This window comes from Thalassophryne amazonica, chromosome 16, assembly GCF_902500255.1.
Source record: "Thalassophryne amazonica chromosome 16, fThaAma1.1, whole genome shotgun sequence".
Classification (NCBI taxonomy): domain Eukaryota; kingdom Metazoa; phylum Chordata; class Actinopteri; order Batrachoidiformes; family Batrachoididae; genus Thalassophryne; species Thalassophryne amazonica.
This window is the reverse complement of record NC_047118.1, coordinates 8,036,129-8,054,319: the sequence shown is the minus strand read 5'-3', so window position 1 is coordinate 8,054,319 and position 18,191 is coordinate 8,036,129. Positions and strand designations below refer to the sequence as shown.

Genomic DNA, 18,191 nt, shown 5'->3' with positions numbered 1-18,191 from the left:
AAGATTAGGCTTAAAACTTTCCTTTTTGCTAAAGCTTATAGTTAGGGCTGGATCGGGTGACCCTGAACCATCCCTTAGTTATGCTGCTATAGACTTAGACTGCTGGGGGTTCCCATGATGCACTGAGTGTTTCTTTCTCTTTTTGCTCTGTATGCACCACTCTGCATTTAATCATTAGTGATTGATCTCTGCTCCCCTCCACAGCATGTCTTTTTCCTGGTTCTCTCCCTCAGCCCCAACCAGTCCCAGCAGAAGACTGCCCCTCCCTGAGCCTGGTTCTGCTGGAGGTTTCTTCCTGTTAAAAGGGAGTTTTTCCTTCCCACTGTCGCCAAGTGCTTGCTCACAGGGGGTCGTTTTGACCGTTGGGGTTTTTACGTAATTATTGTATGGCCTTGCCTTACAATATAAAGCGCCTTGGGGCAGCTGTTTGTTGTGATTTGGCGCTATATAAATAAAGTTGATTTGATTTGTTTAAGAATCTTTAATTTTCACTGTTGCTGCACTTTGTGTGAAATCATAGTCATATCATATATCATATTAATATGACAATATTTTGGCCATAATAATAATTATACAACCCCAATTCCAATGAAGTTGGGACGTTGTGTAAAATGTAAATAAAAACAGAATACAATGATTTGCAAATCCTCGTCAACCTATATTCGATTGAATACACCACAAAGACAAGATATTTAATGTTCAAACTGATAAACTTTATTGTTTTTGTACAAATATTTGCTCATTTTGAAATGGATGCCTGCAACACGTTTCAAAAAAGCTGGGACAGTGGTATGTTTACCACTGTGTTACATCACCTTTCCTTCTAACAACACTCAATAAGTGTTTTGGAACTGAGGACACTAATTGTTGAAGCTTTGTAGGTGGAATTCTTTCCCATTCTTGCTTGATGTACGACTTCAGTTGTTCAACAGTCCGGGTTCTCCGTTGTCATATTTTGCACTTCATAATGCGCCACACATTTTCAATGGGCAACAGGTCTGGACTGCAGGCAGGCCAGTCTAGTACCCACACTCTTTTACTACGAAGCCACGCTGTTGTAACATGTGCAGAATGTGGCTTGGCATTGTCTTGCTGAAATAAGCAGAGACATCCCTGAAAAAGACGTTGCTTGGATGGCAGCATGTGTTGCTCCAAAACCTGGATGTAAATTTCAGCATTGATGGTGCCATCACAGATGTGTTAAGTTCTCCATGCCATGGAGAACTTAACACACCCCCATACCATCACAGATGCTGGCTTTTGAACTTTGTGCTGGTAACAATCAGGATGGTCTTTTCCCTCTTTTGTCCGGAGGACACGACATCCATGATTTCCAAAAACAATTTGAAATGTGGACTCATCAGACCACAGCACACTTTTCCACTTTGCGTTTGTCCATTTCAAATGAGCTCGGGCCCAGAGAAGGCAGCGGCGTTTCTAGATGTTGTGGATGTATGGCTGTCACTTTGCATGGTAGAGTTTTAACTTGCACTTGTAGATGTAGCAACGAACTGTGTTAACTGACAATGGTTTTCTGAAGTGTTCCTGAGCCCACGCGATAAGATCCTTTACACAATGATGTTGGTTTTTAATGCAGTGCCGCCTGAAGGATCAAAAGTCACGGGCATGCAGTGTTAGTTTTCGGCCTTGCTGCTTACGTGTAGAAAGTTCTCCAGATTCTCCTGATTATATTATGGACTGTAGATGATGGAATCCCTAAATTCCTTGCAATTGAATGTTGAGAAACATTGTTCTTAAACTGTTGGACTATTTTCTCACGCAGTTGTTCACAAAGTGGTGATCTTCGCACCATCTTTGCTTGTGAACGGCTGAGTCTTTTGGGGATACTCCTTTTATACCCAATCATGACACTCACCTGTTTCCAATTAACCTGTTCACCTGTGGAATGTTCGAAACAGGTGTTCATTGAGCATTCATCAACTTTCCCAGTCTTTTGTTGCCTCGTCCCAGCTTTTTTGAAATGTGTGTTGTGTGGGCCGCTGAAGAGGAGGTACTGCTGGCCCACCACCAGAGGGCACCCTGCTTGAAGTGCGGGCTTCAAGCACGAGAGGGTGTCGGAGCAACAGAGAGTGACAGCTGTCACTCATCAACAGCACCAGCTGTCACTCATTCTACTATCATCATCCACATCACCATAAAAGCAGGACTGCAACTCCACCTCCCCGCCGAGAAATCAGCTACCACTCAGGTAACCTTCTCTGCTGTGACTTACTGAGACTGAATATTGTTCTGTGTGCAGCCGTTTGTCCTGTGGATACAGTCTTCAGCTGGATTGGCGTACAGTGTGGGTTTGCAACGTCTTCGCCTCTCACTCCTTCTAGAGAAGCGACTGACAGGAGCTGCACAGGTGTTTCTGTTTCTGGAGGTGGAGGTTCTCCCTCCCAGAGGAATTGAGTATTGAGAGATTACTGGGTGTGTACTCACACACCCACCATTAACTGTTTCTTTTTCCTGCCAGTAGTACCAGGTCTGACAGCTGGAGACGGTGGCCACCTGGGGAATCAGGACTTGGCGGCTCCGGTGTTCTTCAGATCCGTTGGCGATGGAAGCCGTGTGGGATCCAGCTCTTCTCTGGACAGACGTCTTCTATCCTCGAGCCTGCCCACACGTCACCTTTTCGTATAATTGACTGTACTTCTCAACTGCACTTGTCTGTATTCTGTTGTGCGATTCACAACATTAAACTGTTATTTTTTGGCTTATCCATTGCCCGTTCATTTACGTCCCCTGTTGTGGGTCCGTGTCACTACACTTTCACAACAGGATTTCTCGGCCAGCATCATGGATCCCGAGGGGCGTCAACCATCGCTTGAACAGCCAATGGAAGAGCGAGGTACACAGGCGCCAGCAGGAAGCATGTTAGGTGAGCTGCAGCACATCTTAACCACTTTCACTGCTCGGTTGGACTTGGTAACCAAGCAGAACATTATTCTCAATCGAAGGATGGAGGCTCTCACCGCCCAGGTGGAAGCGCGCACACAGGGCGCTGCTGCAGCACCTCCTCCTGCTGACCGAATGCCAGATACAGACATTCCAGTGGTCGTTCAACGAACCCCCCCTCCATCCCCTGAATCATACATAAGCCCTCCGGAGCCATACGGAGGTTGTGTCGAGATGTGCGCAGACTTCTTAATGCAGTGTTCGCTCGTCTTTTCACAGCGTCCCGTCATGTACGCGTCAGATGCTAGCCGGGTGGCTTACGTTATAAATCCTGAGACCCATGTCAAGCATGTACGTCAGGTCCTGCAGCGGTTGTTGGAGAACCGGCTGTTCGTGAAGAGCGAGAAGTGCAAGTTCCACCGCTCTTCTTTGTCCTTCCTGGGGTTCATAATCTCCTCTAACTCCGTCGCCCCTGATCCGGCCAAGGTTGCGGCGGTGAGGGATTGGCCCCAACCAACAAACCGTAGGAAACTGCAACAGTTTCTCTGCTTTGCAAATTTCTACCGGAGGTTCATTAAGGGCTACAGTCAGGTAGTTAGCCCCCTGACAGCTCTGACCTCCACTAAAGTCCCCTTCACCTGGTTGGATCGGTGCAAAGCCGCGTTTAGGGAGTTGAAACGCCGGTTCTCGTCTGCACCAGTCCTGGTGCAGCCCGATCCAAATTGCCAGTTCATAGTTGAAGTGGATGCCTCTGACTCAGGGATAGGAGCCGTGCTATCCCAGAGTGGGGAGTCCGACAAGGTTCTCCATCCATGTACCTATTTTTCCCGCAGGTTGACCCTGGCTGAAAGGAACTATGACGTCGGCAATCGGGAACTTCTGGTGGTGAAAGAGGCTCTTGAGGAGTGGAGACACTTGTTGGAGGGAGCATCGGTACCGTTTACGGTTTTCACGGACCATCGGAACCTGGAGTACATTCGGACCGCCAAGCGTCTGAACCCCAGGCAAGCCCGCTGGTCACTGTTCTTCGGGCGTTTTGATTTCAGGATCACATACCGCCCCAGGACTAAGAATCAACAATCCGACGCCCTGTCCCGGGTGCACGAGGAGGAAGTCAAGACTAAGCTGTCGGATCCTATGGAAACCATAATCCCCGAGTCCACTGTTGTGGCCGCCCTCACCTGGAACGTGGAGAAGACCGTCTGGGAGGCCCTGGCACGGAACCTGGACCCGGGGCCCGGCCCGAAGGATAAACTGTACGTCCCACCAGAGGCCAGAACTGCTGTCTTGGACTTCTGTCACGGTTCCAAGCTCTCCTGCCACCCAGGGGTGCGAAGAACCATGGCAGTGGTCCGGCAGCACTTCTGGTGGGCGTCTATGGAAGCCGACATCTGGGATTACGTCCAGGCCTGTACCACCTGTGCCAGAGGCAAGGCTGACCATCACAGGACCCAAGGCCTCCTCCAGCCTTTACCCGTGCCTCATCGCCCCTGGTCCCACATCGGCCTGGACTTCGTCACGGGCCTCCCGCCGTCCCAGGGCATGACCACCATTTTCACGATAGTGGACCGGTTCTCCAAGGCGGCCCACTTCATGGCCCTCCCGAAGCTCCCGACGGCCCAGGAGACTGCAGACCTCCTGGTCCACCACGTTGTGCGTCTGCATTGGATTCCATCAGACATCATCTCAGATCGTGGTCCTCAGTTCTCCTCTCAAGTCTGGAGGAGTTTCTGCAGGGAACTGGGGGCCACCGTGAGTCTCTCCTCCGGGTACCATCCCCAGACGAATGGACAGGCAGAGTGGGCGAACCAGGACTTGGAGCAGGCCCTCCGCTGCGTGACCTCCGCGCACCCGACAGCCTGGAGTCACCATCTGGCCTGGATCGAGTACGCTCACAATAGCCAAGTTTCGTCTGCCACTGGCCTCTCCCTGTTTGAGGTGTGTTTGGGGTACCAGCCCCCATTGTTCCCGCTCGTGGAGGGAGAGGTCGGGGTGCCCTCGGTCCAGGCCCACCTCAGAAGGTGCCGTTGGGTGTGGCGTACCGCCCGTTCTGCCCTGCTCAAAGCCCGGACGAGGGCCAAGGCCCATGCAGACCGCCGGCGTTCCCCGGCCCCTGCATACCAGCCTGGGCAGGAGGTTTGGCTATCAACCAAGGACATCCCTCTTCAGGTGGAATCCCAAAAACTCAAGGACAGGTTTATCGGACCATTTCCCATCCTGAAAGTCCTCAGTCCGGCTGGCAGCTTCAGCTTCACTGCGGATTCATCCTGTTTTCCATGTGTCACGTCTCAAGCCCTACCACACTTAACCGCTCTGCACCCCCGGACCTGCGCTGCCTCCTGCCCGGATCATCGACGGGGAGCTGGGATGGACCGTGCGTCGGCTCCTGGACGTCCGTCAGAAGGGTCGGGGATTCCAGTACCTGGTGGACTGGGAGGGGTATGGACCTGAGGATTGCTCCTAGGTGAAGCGGAGCTTCATCCTGGACCCGGCCCTCCTGGCCGATTTCTACACCCGACACCCTGACAAGCCTGGTCGGGCGCCAGGAGGCGCCCGTTGAGGGGGGGGTCCTGTTGTGTGGGCCGCTGAAGAGGAGGTACTGCTGGCCCACCACCAGAGGGCGCCCTGCTTGAAGTGCGGGCTTCAAGCACGAGAGGGCGTCGGAGCAACAGAGAGTGACAGCTATCACTCATCAACAGCACCAGCTGTCACTCATTCTACTATCATCATCCACATCACCATAAAAGCAGGACTGCAACTCCACCTCCCCGCCGAGAAATCAGCTACCCCTCAGGTAACCTTCTCTGCTGTGACTTACTGAGACTGAATATTGTTCTGTGTGCAGCCGTTTGTCCTGTGGATACAGTCTTCTGCTGGATTGGCGTACAGTGTGGATTTGCGACGTCTTCGCCTCTCACTCCTTCTAGAGAAGCGACTGACAGGAGCTGCACGGGTGTTTCTGTTTCTGGAGGTGGAGGTTCTCCCTCCCGGAGGAACTGAGTATTGAGAGATTACTGGGTGTGTACTCACACACCCACCATTAACTGTTTCTTTTTCCTGCCAGCAGTACCAGGTCTGACAGCTGGAGACGGTGGCCACCTGGGGACTCAGGACTTGGCGGCTCCGGTGTTCTTCAGATCCGTTGGCGGTGGAAGCCGTGTCGGATCCGGCTCTTCTCTGGACAGACGTCTTCTATCCTCGAGCCTGCCCACACGTCACCTTTTCGTATAATTGACTGTACTTCTCAACTGCACTTGTCTGTATTCTGTTGTGCGATTCACAACATTAAATTGTTATTTTTTTGGCTTATCCGTTGCCCATTTATTTACGTCCCCTGTTGTGGGTCCGTGTCACTACACTTTCACAACAATGTGTTGCAGGTATCCATTTCAAAATGAGCAAATATTTGCACAAAAACAACAAAGTCTATCAGTTTGAACATTAAATATCTTGTCTTTGTGGTGTATTCAATTGAATATAGTTTGAAGAGGATTTGCAAATCATTGTATTCTGTTTTTATTTACATTTCACACAACGTCCCAACTTTATTTGAATTGGATTTGTAATTTGGCCATATTGCATGACCCTACTGTCAGCTAGCTGAAAAGTTTGAATATTTATTTACATTTACATAAAAAAAAATGCTTAAAGTGGCAGGGGGTTAAAAGGGCTGTAATTACGGGGGTATGGGGGGGTGGAGCCCCCCAGAACCTGAAAGGCAAAAAAGAAAAATGCTTAAAAAGGCGGGAGTCTGGGGAGGGGGGTTAGGGTTAGGGTTACCTGAAAGGTTTTAGCCATGCTAATGCTCCCCTGAAGCATTTGCTCAAAAAAAGTCTGAAGGACCTAAATGACATGGTGAGATTCTGAAGAGCATCACTCGGTCGTTCATGTCTGCGACATATACATATTAATATAGATAAATAATCCTGTCCAGGGTGTACCTCACCTTGTGCTCTATGACTGCTGTGATAGGCTCCAACACCCGGAGTCAGTGGTTGAAAATGGTGTGTGTGAGTGTGTGTGTTTTCCACACGAACAGCAGAGGGAGTAATGAATTTTGATGTTGGTTGTTCATTGCATTCTATCAGTAGACGAAGAAGAAAACACCTGAATGTGTTACGTTGTGTGCGCATGGCGGTGTTTGAAGTATCATTTCTCTGTTGAATTTGTATTTATATTCTTTTAAACATAACATTTGGCAGCGGTGCTGTAATTAAATACAGGTGAGTGTATGTTGCACGTGTTCTCTTGTCAAATAGAGTTGTTTGTCGTGAAGTGCGTTTGCTGGACAACAACGCAACTAAAACGTTGCCTCCGAAAGTCATTCATTTAGCCGGATAGCATGCTAACCTTCGGCTAACGCAGCAGCTTCCACATAGCTACATAAATCAAACACCCGCTGAATAAATAAAAATTCTTTGGCTGGGTTTGATGAGTCCTTTTGGCTACATACTATTCAGCATTAGCTGTAGGGTGTAGCTAAGTGTTATAACACCCTTTTTGAAAGCTGTTTTTAACTTGTAGCTACTGCTCCTTTCAGTCCCGCTGTGTTTTTCCAAATAAGTTCTTCATTTTAGGAATTGACAGAAGTCATTAAATTCTAAAGCATATCAATTTTTATGTGACTGAGATTTTGTGATTCTGTCAGTTATTTGTGCTATTAATGTAAGAAATTGATCACATTTTCTTAATTATTTTTTGCCTGATTGACAGAGATAAACTATTCTCTTTGCATTGATATAAAACTGTAAGAGGCGAATTTTCATATTAAGATGCAGGAATCAGTCTGATCTCAAAGTAGGTGACTGTTGCTTTTGTTCGAGTTGCCTGCGATCAGTAGGACAACCACTAGTGCAGCGGATAATTGAAAAAAATGCTTCAAATGGTGATGCAAGCACCAAATTTGGCACACATACTCCTTAGACATTACTCTTTTAAAAATGCCGGGTACCCACGTGAACTTTCAATAGGCGGCTAAGAAGGGGTCAGTTGAAGTATTACACAGGGGTCAAAATTTAGAAATGCTCCAATCATATTGAAAGGTATTCCATGTTATTTGTATGATCATAAAGATTTGGACTATCTGTGAATGAATGGTCTGGAGTTATGGGGTAAAAACAGCAAGAACACTGAGAAAGGTCAATTTCAGTTTGTACAGGGGTCAAAAGTTAAAGTTGCTCCAATTTTGGTAAAAAAGTGGTGCAAATTACTGGTTGAGCTAATAGGAATAATAAATGGAATAGTTTTGACTGTGTTGCGTGCTTGGTTTGCAAAGTAAAGATTAAACAATATCAGCATCCATTGGATTCTATGACATGTGACATATGCTACCCTGTAACATAACTAAGCATGATACATGCACTATACCTTTTTGGAATCTTTATGATCAGACAAATAATATGGAATACCTTTCAATATGATTGGAGCATTTTTAAATTTTGACTCCTGTGTAATACTTCAGTTGACCCCTTCTTGGCCGCCTATTGAAAGTTCACGTGGGTACCCGGCATTTTTAAAAGAGTAATGTCTAAGGAGTATGTGTGCCAAATTTGGTGCTTGCGTCACCATTTGAAGGATCCCTCAGTAAATATTCACTTATCTGCTGCACTACACAGGATATAAGTGATCACAGTGATGTCACTGCTGTGAGCCTTTCCTCATGTCTTTGTCGATCATAACAGAATTTGAAAATAGTCCACACCTGTGGTGTTTGTGGATGTACAAATTGATCAAATGGACCAAATAGTTTTCTTTATTCATGTACCTCTCGTCTACAGTGAGGAGGAGAAAAAAAAACTTTGAAGTTGATCATAGCTGGAAACTGGTGACTACACACACCGTATTTACCCCATTAAAGCCCCCCCTCCACCCCCCAACTTTTTTCAGCACATTGCATGTAGCATGTAGTGAAATTGTGAATTCCTGAAAGAACAGAGTAAAATGAAAATGAAATAGTCCTACCTCATTGCCACAAAATCTCATCAAGTCTTTTCTTGTTTCCATGTTTCTTATGCAGCCGCAGTTCCTCATATTTCAGATTTTTCCTTGTCACATGAATGCCTGAGGTTTAGAGCTGAAACAACTAATCAAGTTAATCGATTAAAATTGATTATTAAAATAGTTGTCAACTAATTTAGTCATTGATTAGTTGCTAAATAACTTTGTTTTACCGCAAATGTTTCGTTTCTCCCATATAATCAACCGAGCTTTGCTTTGAATCTTGAAGCAATGAAGGAGTGCTTCGAGCTGCTGCTTCGTTGCTTTCATTTGTTTTATTTCACTTTATCTTAATTTTTTCCCACTAAAACTCTAAAGAGCATATGTCTGTGAGGAATATTTACCTTTTTTTTATGTTAAACTGACCTGTTATGGTCTTCTGAAACAGTTGATAGATGTATTTTATACTAACGCCGATGCTAATGCATTAGCATGTCTATGGTGTTTTCAGTGTTAAAGTTAGCATTAAGCTGCTGGCATTTCAGCATGTTTGTGCATTTGTTTTTTGTATAATAATTAATGGCTCAGCGTTTGTTGTCATAAAAGAGTCAAATGTATTACAAATTGTAATATTTTTACATTTATTTTTATTTATATATTAATAATAATAGCAATAATAGAGCAGGGGTGGTGGCCAAGTGGTTAATGCGCTTGGTTTCAGTTCAGAAGGTTCCGGGTTCAAATCCCACCCCTGCCACATTTCTCCATGTAATGTGGAGTTGCGTCAGGAAGGGCATCCAGCGTAAAACTTGTGCCATTTCAACATGCAGATCCACCTTGGATTTGCTGTGGCGACCCCAAGTGCAAACAAGGGAGCAGCCGAAGGGACTTACTTACTTTACAATAATAATAGCAATAATAATAATAGTAATAATAACTAATAATGTTACAATACAATTTTAGAGAAAGAGACATGAGTCACATGTGTCATTGTGAAATGACCACGTAGTTTACAAGTTATACAGAGAATGTTGCACATATGAGTCAGGCTACAGTTTTTGATTTAGGTTTTATGGTTAACTGGTTATGCTAATTATGCTCATTTTCAGCAACAAAAATACCTCTTTTTTTCACCATATATTTTATAACATATGTTTCAGTGTTGTTTTATGGCAACTCAGCACTTTGATAAAGCAATGCCATTTGAAATAATTATTTTTGTTCTTTATTATAAACTGTTTTATTCTTTATTATTTTATATTTCAACAGCCAAGGGACATTTGACGATTTGTTGATTTTCAAGTATTTTAAGTTTTCAAATAATGTTCTGTTGTTAAATAAAGTGATGGAAGCAGAGAAAAATTGTTTCCCTGGCACATTTTTAAAAAATTCCCCGCTAATCCGATTAATCGATTAATTGTGTCGAAACCCCATAAGATTCATCGATGATCCAAATAATCGTTTGTTGCAGCCCTACTGATGTTCTCCTTTCCTGGAATCATCTCATCAGCTTCTCTTCAATGTCCTCATAATGCACTCTCCTCCCCCCACCAGGTAGCCGTTTTGCTGTTTTGGCCAGGGTTGTAAGCTTATCCTTGTTCCTACACCACCCTGGACACGTTTCCTCTCGACTAGGAAAATCAGAGCAGCACGGTTCTTCCCCCTTCTCTTCCACTTCTTTCACAACTTTTAGTTTGAATGCTGCGGAGTAATGTTTGTGCAGAGCCATTTTATGTAATTGTGTAGCAGCTACTGCATGCAGGAAAACAACATTCATTTTGAGTCTGTGCTGCTTCTCTTACATGCAGTATGCATGTCCGTACATACCATAAGGCCGTACTGTGTACAGCATGCATGCATGATTGTCAATAAACGCCCCTTCACGAAAATTGCAGCCCCCTGGGATGTTTAATGAAGTAAATATGGCATTTAATGTTTGCAGAGTTTGTTGTAAACAGGCCATGTGGCAGGGGTAGGGAAGTGATTAGTGTGTTTGGTTTCATTGCAGAAGGTTCCTGGTTCAAACCCCACCCCTGCCACGTTTCTACATGTAATGTGGAGTTGTCAGGAATGGCATCCGGCATAAAACTTGCGCCAAATCAACATGCAGACCCGTCTTGGATGTGCTGTGGCAACCCCAAGTGAAAACAAGGGAGCAGCTAAAGGGACTTACTGTTGTAAACAGGCTGTGTAGCTTGTTTTTGCAACATGTAGCATTCTGATTGGGCACTATCTTTGTCAGTGAGAGACTAAAAGATTCCTGGTCCTACAAAATTTGAAAATCCAGAGTTGTTGCAGTCAAGTCTGGGAGCATGCACTGGTGCTGTGCTTTACCGCATCCACAACACCACGGAACCGCCTGTGTGGATGGCAGCCACCCAGGCAGACAGCCAGTCTATTCCTCCATCTCTAAAATAATGTTTCTGCCACAGCCATGTGAAACGTGGGCGTCTCCTTGGCGTTTGCTGCAAGGTTTGATAGCTCATTTCTGTTTGTCATGAACTTATTATTTGCTGTAAGTCAAGATAGAATGTACTGCAATTCGAAGGTTATGTTTTCTCCTCTGTTTGTTTGTTTGTGAACAGCCTGTAACCCACAATTTTTCATATATTGTTATGACATTTTTACAGAGGGTTCATATCCCAATAGGCAAGAACTGATTAAATTTTCAAGGTCTGTGACAGTTGGAACAAATTTTCAAAAAAAAAAAAAAAAAAAATCATACCTCTGTCAAAAAATATCAAATTTCTTTCATATTCGTTATGTAGGATGGTATCCTTTATCAACTGTCAAAGTTTGATCTGGATCTGATCCAGATTATAGATTTTGTGGCCATTTAAATTTAACATTGAAAACCCCATTTAATGTATATTTTACATTATATCTTAATCAGATGTGACTCAATCACTCTCATATTTGAAAGTGAGGTGCAGACTGTCACTCACTATCACCTGACAACGTTTGATCCAGAGCCGATCCGGATTGGAGATTTTGTGGACATTTGAATTTAATATTGAAAAGCCCATTTGATGTACAACCCCTGGCAAAAATTATGGAATCACCAGCCTCTGAGGATGTTCATTCAGTTGTTTAATTTTGTAGAAAAAAAGCAGATCACAGACATGACACAAAACTAAAGTAATTTCAAATGGCAGCTTTCTGGCTTTAAGAAACACTATAAGAAATCAAGAAAAAAAGATTGTGGCAGTCAGTAACGGTTACTTTTTTAGACCAAGCAGAGGAAAAAAATATGGAATCACTCAATTCTGAGGAAAAAATTATGGAATCACCCTGTAAATTTTCATCCCCAAAACTAACACCTGCATCATATCAGATCTGCTCGTTAGTCTGCATCTAAAAAGGAGTGAACACACCTTGGAGAGCTGTTGCACCAAGTGGACTGACATGAATCATGGCTCCAACACGAGAGATGTCAATTGAAACAAAGGAGAGGATTATCAAACTCTTAAGAGAGTAAATCATCATGCAATGTTGCAAAAGATGTTGGTTATTCACAGTCAGCTGTGTCTAAACTCTGGACCAAATACAAACAACATGGGAAGGTTGTTAAAGGCAAACATACTGATAGACCAAGGAAGACATCAAAGCGTCAAGACAGAAAACTTAAAACAATATGTCTCAAAAATCGAAAAATGCACAACAAAACAAATGAGGAACGAATGGGAGGAAACTGGAGTCAACGTCTGTGACCGAACTGTAAGAAACCGCCTAAAGGAAATGTGATTTACATACAGAAAAGCTAAACGAATGCCATCATTAACACCTAAACAGAAAAAAAACAAGGTTACAATGGGCTAAGGAAAAGCATTCGTGGACTGTGGATGACTGGATGAAAGTCATATTCAATGATGAATTTCGAATCTGCATTGGGCAAGGTGATGATGCTGGAACTTTTGTTTGGTGCCTTTCCAATGAGATTTATAATGATGACTGCCTGAAGAGAACATGTAAATTTCCACAGTCATTGATGATATGGGGCTGCATGTAAGGTAAAGGCACTGGGGAGATGGCTGTCATTACATCATCAATAAATGCACAAGTTTACATTGATATTTTGGACAATTGAAAGGATGTTTGGGGATGTTTCAAGATGATAATGCATCTTGCCATAGAGCAAAAACTGCGAAAACATTCCTTGTAAAAGACACATAGGGTCAATGTCATGGCATAGGGTCAGCGTCAACAAGTAGATCTGATTTGATGCAGGTGTTAGTTTGAGGGATGAAAATTTACAGGGTGATTCCATAATTGTTTCCTCAGAATTGAGTGATTCCATATTTTTTCCTCTGCTTGGTCTAAAAAAGTAATCGTTACTGACTGCCACAATCTTTTTTTCTTGATTTCTTATAGTGTTTCTTAAAGCCAGAAAGTTGTCATTTGAAATGCCTTTAGTTTTGTGTCATGTCTGTGATCTGCTTTTTTTCTACAAAATTAAACAACTGAATGAACATCCTCCGAGGCCGGTGATTCCATAATTTTTGCCAGGGGTTGTATATTTTGCATTATATGTCAATCAAAAGTGTCTCAATCACTCTCATTTTTGACAATGAGGTGCAAACTGGCACTCTCAGTGAATAGACTAAGTTTGATCTGCATCTGATCTGTATTACGGATTTAGTAGATATTTGATTTTAACATTGAAAAGCCCTTTTGATCTATATTTTGTATTATATTTTAGCTTCTGAAAAGCCACTTCTAACAGGACTTTGGGCTTGAAATTTTTTTCCAAGATGAAAATTTGTAAAATTCAAAACTAATGTTGGCGGTGGTTTGCGCTCTATGAATGCGGTGCTCTAGTATTGCATGTAAACAAAGGTGAACCTTGAACCCAAAGATCGTGGCATGCAGTGAAAACTGTGTAGTAATGATGTATAACCAGTACTACTTAAATGTCCTTTCTCTCAGATCTCTACAGGATGGAGGCTGATCTGTATGATGAGTTTGGAAATTATATCGGCCCAGAGATAGACTCTGATGATGATGAGGATGATCTCGATGCAGAAGACAGGGATGTTGATGAGGTAGTTTCTAGTTCAAAAAGTTAAATTATTTCAGCACCTATTTTTTTAAAGAAGTACATGTGCGGAATATACACAGATGATTATTCCTCTCTCCTTGTTCAGGGTGATGAAGATGATGACGATGAGCCTGCTGATGATGATGTCCCAGGGATGGAGGTGGTCCTGCACGAGGACAAGAAGTACTATCCTACGGCAGAGGAGGTTTATGGACCAGAAGTAGAAACTATTGTCCAAGAGGAGGACACACAGCCTCTTACAGGTTAGAGACATGCAAACAGCCATCTGTATTTTTGGACGACAGTAAACGACAGGAGGTGTCGGTATTTCTGTAAAGAGTGACATTGCTTTCAACCTGCGGAATGACATCAGTGATGATCTAGAGACAGTATGAATTGACGTATAGCTCCCAAAGACGAAGCCCATCCTTGTCGGCGCGTGCTATAGACCACCAAAGCAGACAGACTTTTTTCAACGTTTAGAGCAATCATGCATAAACTGTGACAGCTTTACAGCTAGGGAATGTATTACAACCCCTGGCAAAAATTATGGAATCACCGGCCTCAGAGGATGTTCATTCAGTTGTTTAATTTTGTAGAAAAAAAAGTAGATCACAGACATGACACAAAACTAAAGTCATTTCAAATGGCAACTTTCTGGCTTTAAGAAACACTATAAGAAATCAAGAAAAAAAGATTGTGGCAGTCAGTAACGGTTACTTTTTTAGACCAAGCAGAGGAAAAAAATATGGGCTCACTCAATTCTGAGGAATAAATTATGGAATCACCCTGTAAATTTTCATCCCCAAAACTAACACCTGCATCAAATCAGATCTGCTCGTTGATATTGACCCTATGCCATGACACTGACCCTATGAGTCTTTTTGCAAGGAATGTTTTCACAGTTTTTGCTCTATGGCAAGATGCATTATCATCTTGAAAAATGATTTCATCATCCCCAAACATCCTTTCAATTGATGGGATAAGAAAAGTGTCCAAAATATCAATGTAAACTTGTGCATTTATTGATGATGTAATGACAGCCATCTCCCCAGTGCCTTTACCTGACATGCAGCCCCATATCATCAATGACTGTGGAAATTTACATGTTCTCTTTAGGCAGTCATCTTTATAATCTCATTATTTATTAATTCATTATTTTCTTTATCATCTCATTGGAACGGCACCAAACAAAAGTTCCAACTGTTCTAGATTTGTTTATTGTATCTGACCCTGCCAAAATATCTCAAACTGGTGTATCAGATTTCACTGTTAGTGATCATTCACTCATTTATTGTACTCGTAAGCTTAAAAAGTCACCAATTAATCAGCATAATGGTATACATATCAGGTCTCTTAAAAATTATAGTAAACAACTGTTTGAAACTTGTCTGTCTGAGGTAGACTGGCAGGAGGTGTACGGTTGTACATCGGTGGATAGGGCATGGTATGTATTTAAAAATAAGTTTCTCTCCATCATGGACCAAATAGCGCCGCTCAAATATGTTCGCGTTAAGCAACATACAGATCCCTGGATGACAGGAGAGATCCTGCATCTTAGACATGAAAGGGATCGAACTTTCTTTAAATAAAAAAAAAAATGACCACAATTTATACGAAAAGTACATTTATCTTCAAAATCAGGTGCAATATCGGAAAAAGAAGCCAAATCCAATTATATAGCAAGGAACGTCGAATATAAAAAACAACCTAAAAAATTGTGGCAAACTTTAAAGTCTCGGAACGTTATCGCAATCAAAAATAAAACCTTCCAACATCGGTCTAAATATAAATGGAGAGACATGTTTCGATAAATTATAGGTATCCGAGCACTTCAATGAATTCTTCACTACCATCGCCTCAACACTTGTCGACAAGCTTCCGCCTTCTGTCGGTAAATATGGCATACGCCATATTAGAGAGTATTATCAATCTTTGTTTGCTCCGGTAAATAGTTTTAAACTTTCTTTGGTCTCGGAGGACATGGTTACTAAGATATTGTCTGATCTAAATTCGAGCAAGGCCACCGGTTTAGACCAACTGTCACCCAGATTTATTAAAGATGGTGCCCAGTTCATTATTTCTCCTTTAACGCATATTCTAAATTTATCTTTGGCTACTGGTAAAATCCCAGATGATCTAAAAGCGGCTAGGGTGACGCCGATTCACAAAAAGAACAATAAACTTGAGGCAGGTAACTATCGACCGGTTTCGACTTTGAGCACGGTATCTAAATTATTTGAGAGTCGTCTATAACCAACTTGATGATTATCTTAGAGCCCATAAGCTCTTATGTGAATACCAATCGGGTTTCAGATCCGTTTATTCTACCGATACCTGCCTGATAAATCTGACCGATTATATCAAGTAGGAACAGAATAGAGGACACTATATTGGTATGGTCCTCTTAGATCTTCAAAAAGCTTTTGATACGGTACACCATAGGATCCTCTTACAGAAACTCGACGCTCTAGGATGTCATGTATCAGCCGTAGACTGGTTCCGATCCTATCTTGGAGAGCGAAAACAATCGGTTGAGATTAGTGGTACAATCTCTAATCCGGCTACCATAACGTGGAGTGCCACAAGGCTCTATTCTTGGGCCTCTACTTTTTCTCATTTATGTTAATGACATTCCGTCTGCCGTCAGTTGCAAGACACTCGTATATGCTGACGACACTGCTCTTATTGTTTCGGGCAAAGATGTCAAGGGTATAGAGAAAATACTCTCCTCTGAGCTTGAATCAATCAGAGAATGGCTGATTGATAACAAGCTATCTTTACATTTAGGCAAAATGAAGTCAGTACTTTTCGGGTCTAAAAATAAACTCCACAAATGTAATTCCATTCAGGTGCAATGTGCTGGCAATATATTGAATTGTCAAACACAGGTGAAATACCTGGGTGCCAAACTTGATCAATCTCTATCTGGAGCTGGCATGGCTGAAAATGTTATCAGTAAGTCAAACGCCAAATTGAAATTCTTATATAGACAAGGGAGGAATGTGAGAAAATGCTAGTATCGGCACTCATTCAATGTCACTTTGACTATGCCAGCACCTCTTGGTACACTGGACTAACCAAGAAGTATAGAACTTGGTTGCAGTGTACCCAGAACAAGGTGATTCGGTATCTTTTAAATGCACCGGCCAGAAAACATATTGGCGTCATGAATTCGAACAAGTTGGTATGTTACCAGTGGAGTTGCGTGTTCGGCAACTGAAATTAAACCAAATGCACAACATCTTTTATGGAAATGCTCCATCATATTTGGCCCGTCCTTTTGAGCGAGCACGTAATCTCCACTCAATCGGTACAAGATTCAGTACCATGTCCTACCAAGTACCCAATGTTAAGTCTCATGGAAAAGATTCGTTTAACTATACAAGTGTTTTGTTATGGAATCAATTACCTAGTCATGTACCTACCTAGTCAAAGGAGCAGGTCTCTTTAAATGCCTAGTCAGACTATTTTTATTTGATAACCTCAATGCTGAGGAATCTAGTTATTTTATATATTATTCATTTTTTTTAAATAGTGTACTATTTAGGTACTTTTTTATTTTTTATTTCACTTAGTCATAAATTCATATGTTCTCTTTACATTGTTAAAAACCATTTCTTGTACCCATGTTGATCATGTACTGTATCTGTTTTTGTTTTTTTATAAGGACCACAGTGGAAATAAGTGCTTGCACTTTTTTCCTTTTATTTGAATGTTACTTGTATACAATATTTGTTATTGTTATACAATGTACATTTTAATAATAAAATCAATCAATCAATCAACATGCACAGTTGTATATCTGTTGGTGTGCAGTGATGCCGGTAACGCGTTACTTAGTAACGCGTTACTCTAATCTGACCACTTTTTTTAGTAACGAGTAATCTAACGCGTTAATCTTTCCAAATCAGTAATCAGATTAAAGTTACTTCTCCGTGTCACTGTGCGTTACTATTATTTTTCATTGTGGGTCGATAGCAGCATTAAACTTGGTCTGTGGGCAGGAGGTCGGGGTTCGACTGAACTGCCCACTTTAAGTGAGCTGTGAGCTTTTCATCCACGGTTTTTTGCAGCTGCTCGACTCGTCGTCTCCTCTTAAAGCACGGTGATCAGCACACCTGCACTGAGCTTTACAAAGACATTTTTATACTTTTTTTCCTCCTTTATTTAGAGCTGAGCTGAGCTGCTCCGTATCTGCACGTTAAAACAGCTGATCCTCCGCGACGCGTCAACAACTAACACTATTTTCCACTCAAATGCACCTAAACTGTCTGAGGACCACATGATGTGAAAACACAATAAAACTTTCTTA

At 42.6% G+C, this 18,191-nt stretch overlaps 1 protein-coding gene across 3 annotated transcripts in view; it reads left to right on the top strand.

Moving 5' to 3' along the window:
* eftud2 (elongation factor Tu GTP binding domain containing 2) overlaps positions 1–18,191 on the top strand; it is a 64,744-nt gene that overhangs the window by 14,013 nt on the left and 32,540 nt on the right. Inside the window, exons 1-3 of one of the 3 annotated variants that reach the window (XM_034189827.1) lie at positions 6,992–7,124; positions 13,765–13,880; positions 13,983–14,139. In XM_034189827.1, the coding sequence (XP_034045718.1) occupies positions 13,776–13,880; positions 13,983–14,139 (262 nt within the window). In that variant the 5' untranslated portion in view covers positions 6,992–7,124; positions 13,765–13,775. Of the gene's footprint in view, positions 1–6,991; positions 7,125–13,653; positions 13,881–13,982; positions 14,140–18,191 lie in introns of those variants that run through there. The other 2 variants (XM_034189828.1, XM_034189826.1) reach the window with 2 other exon arrangements.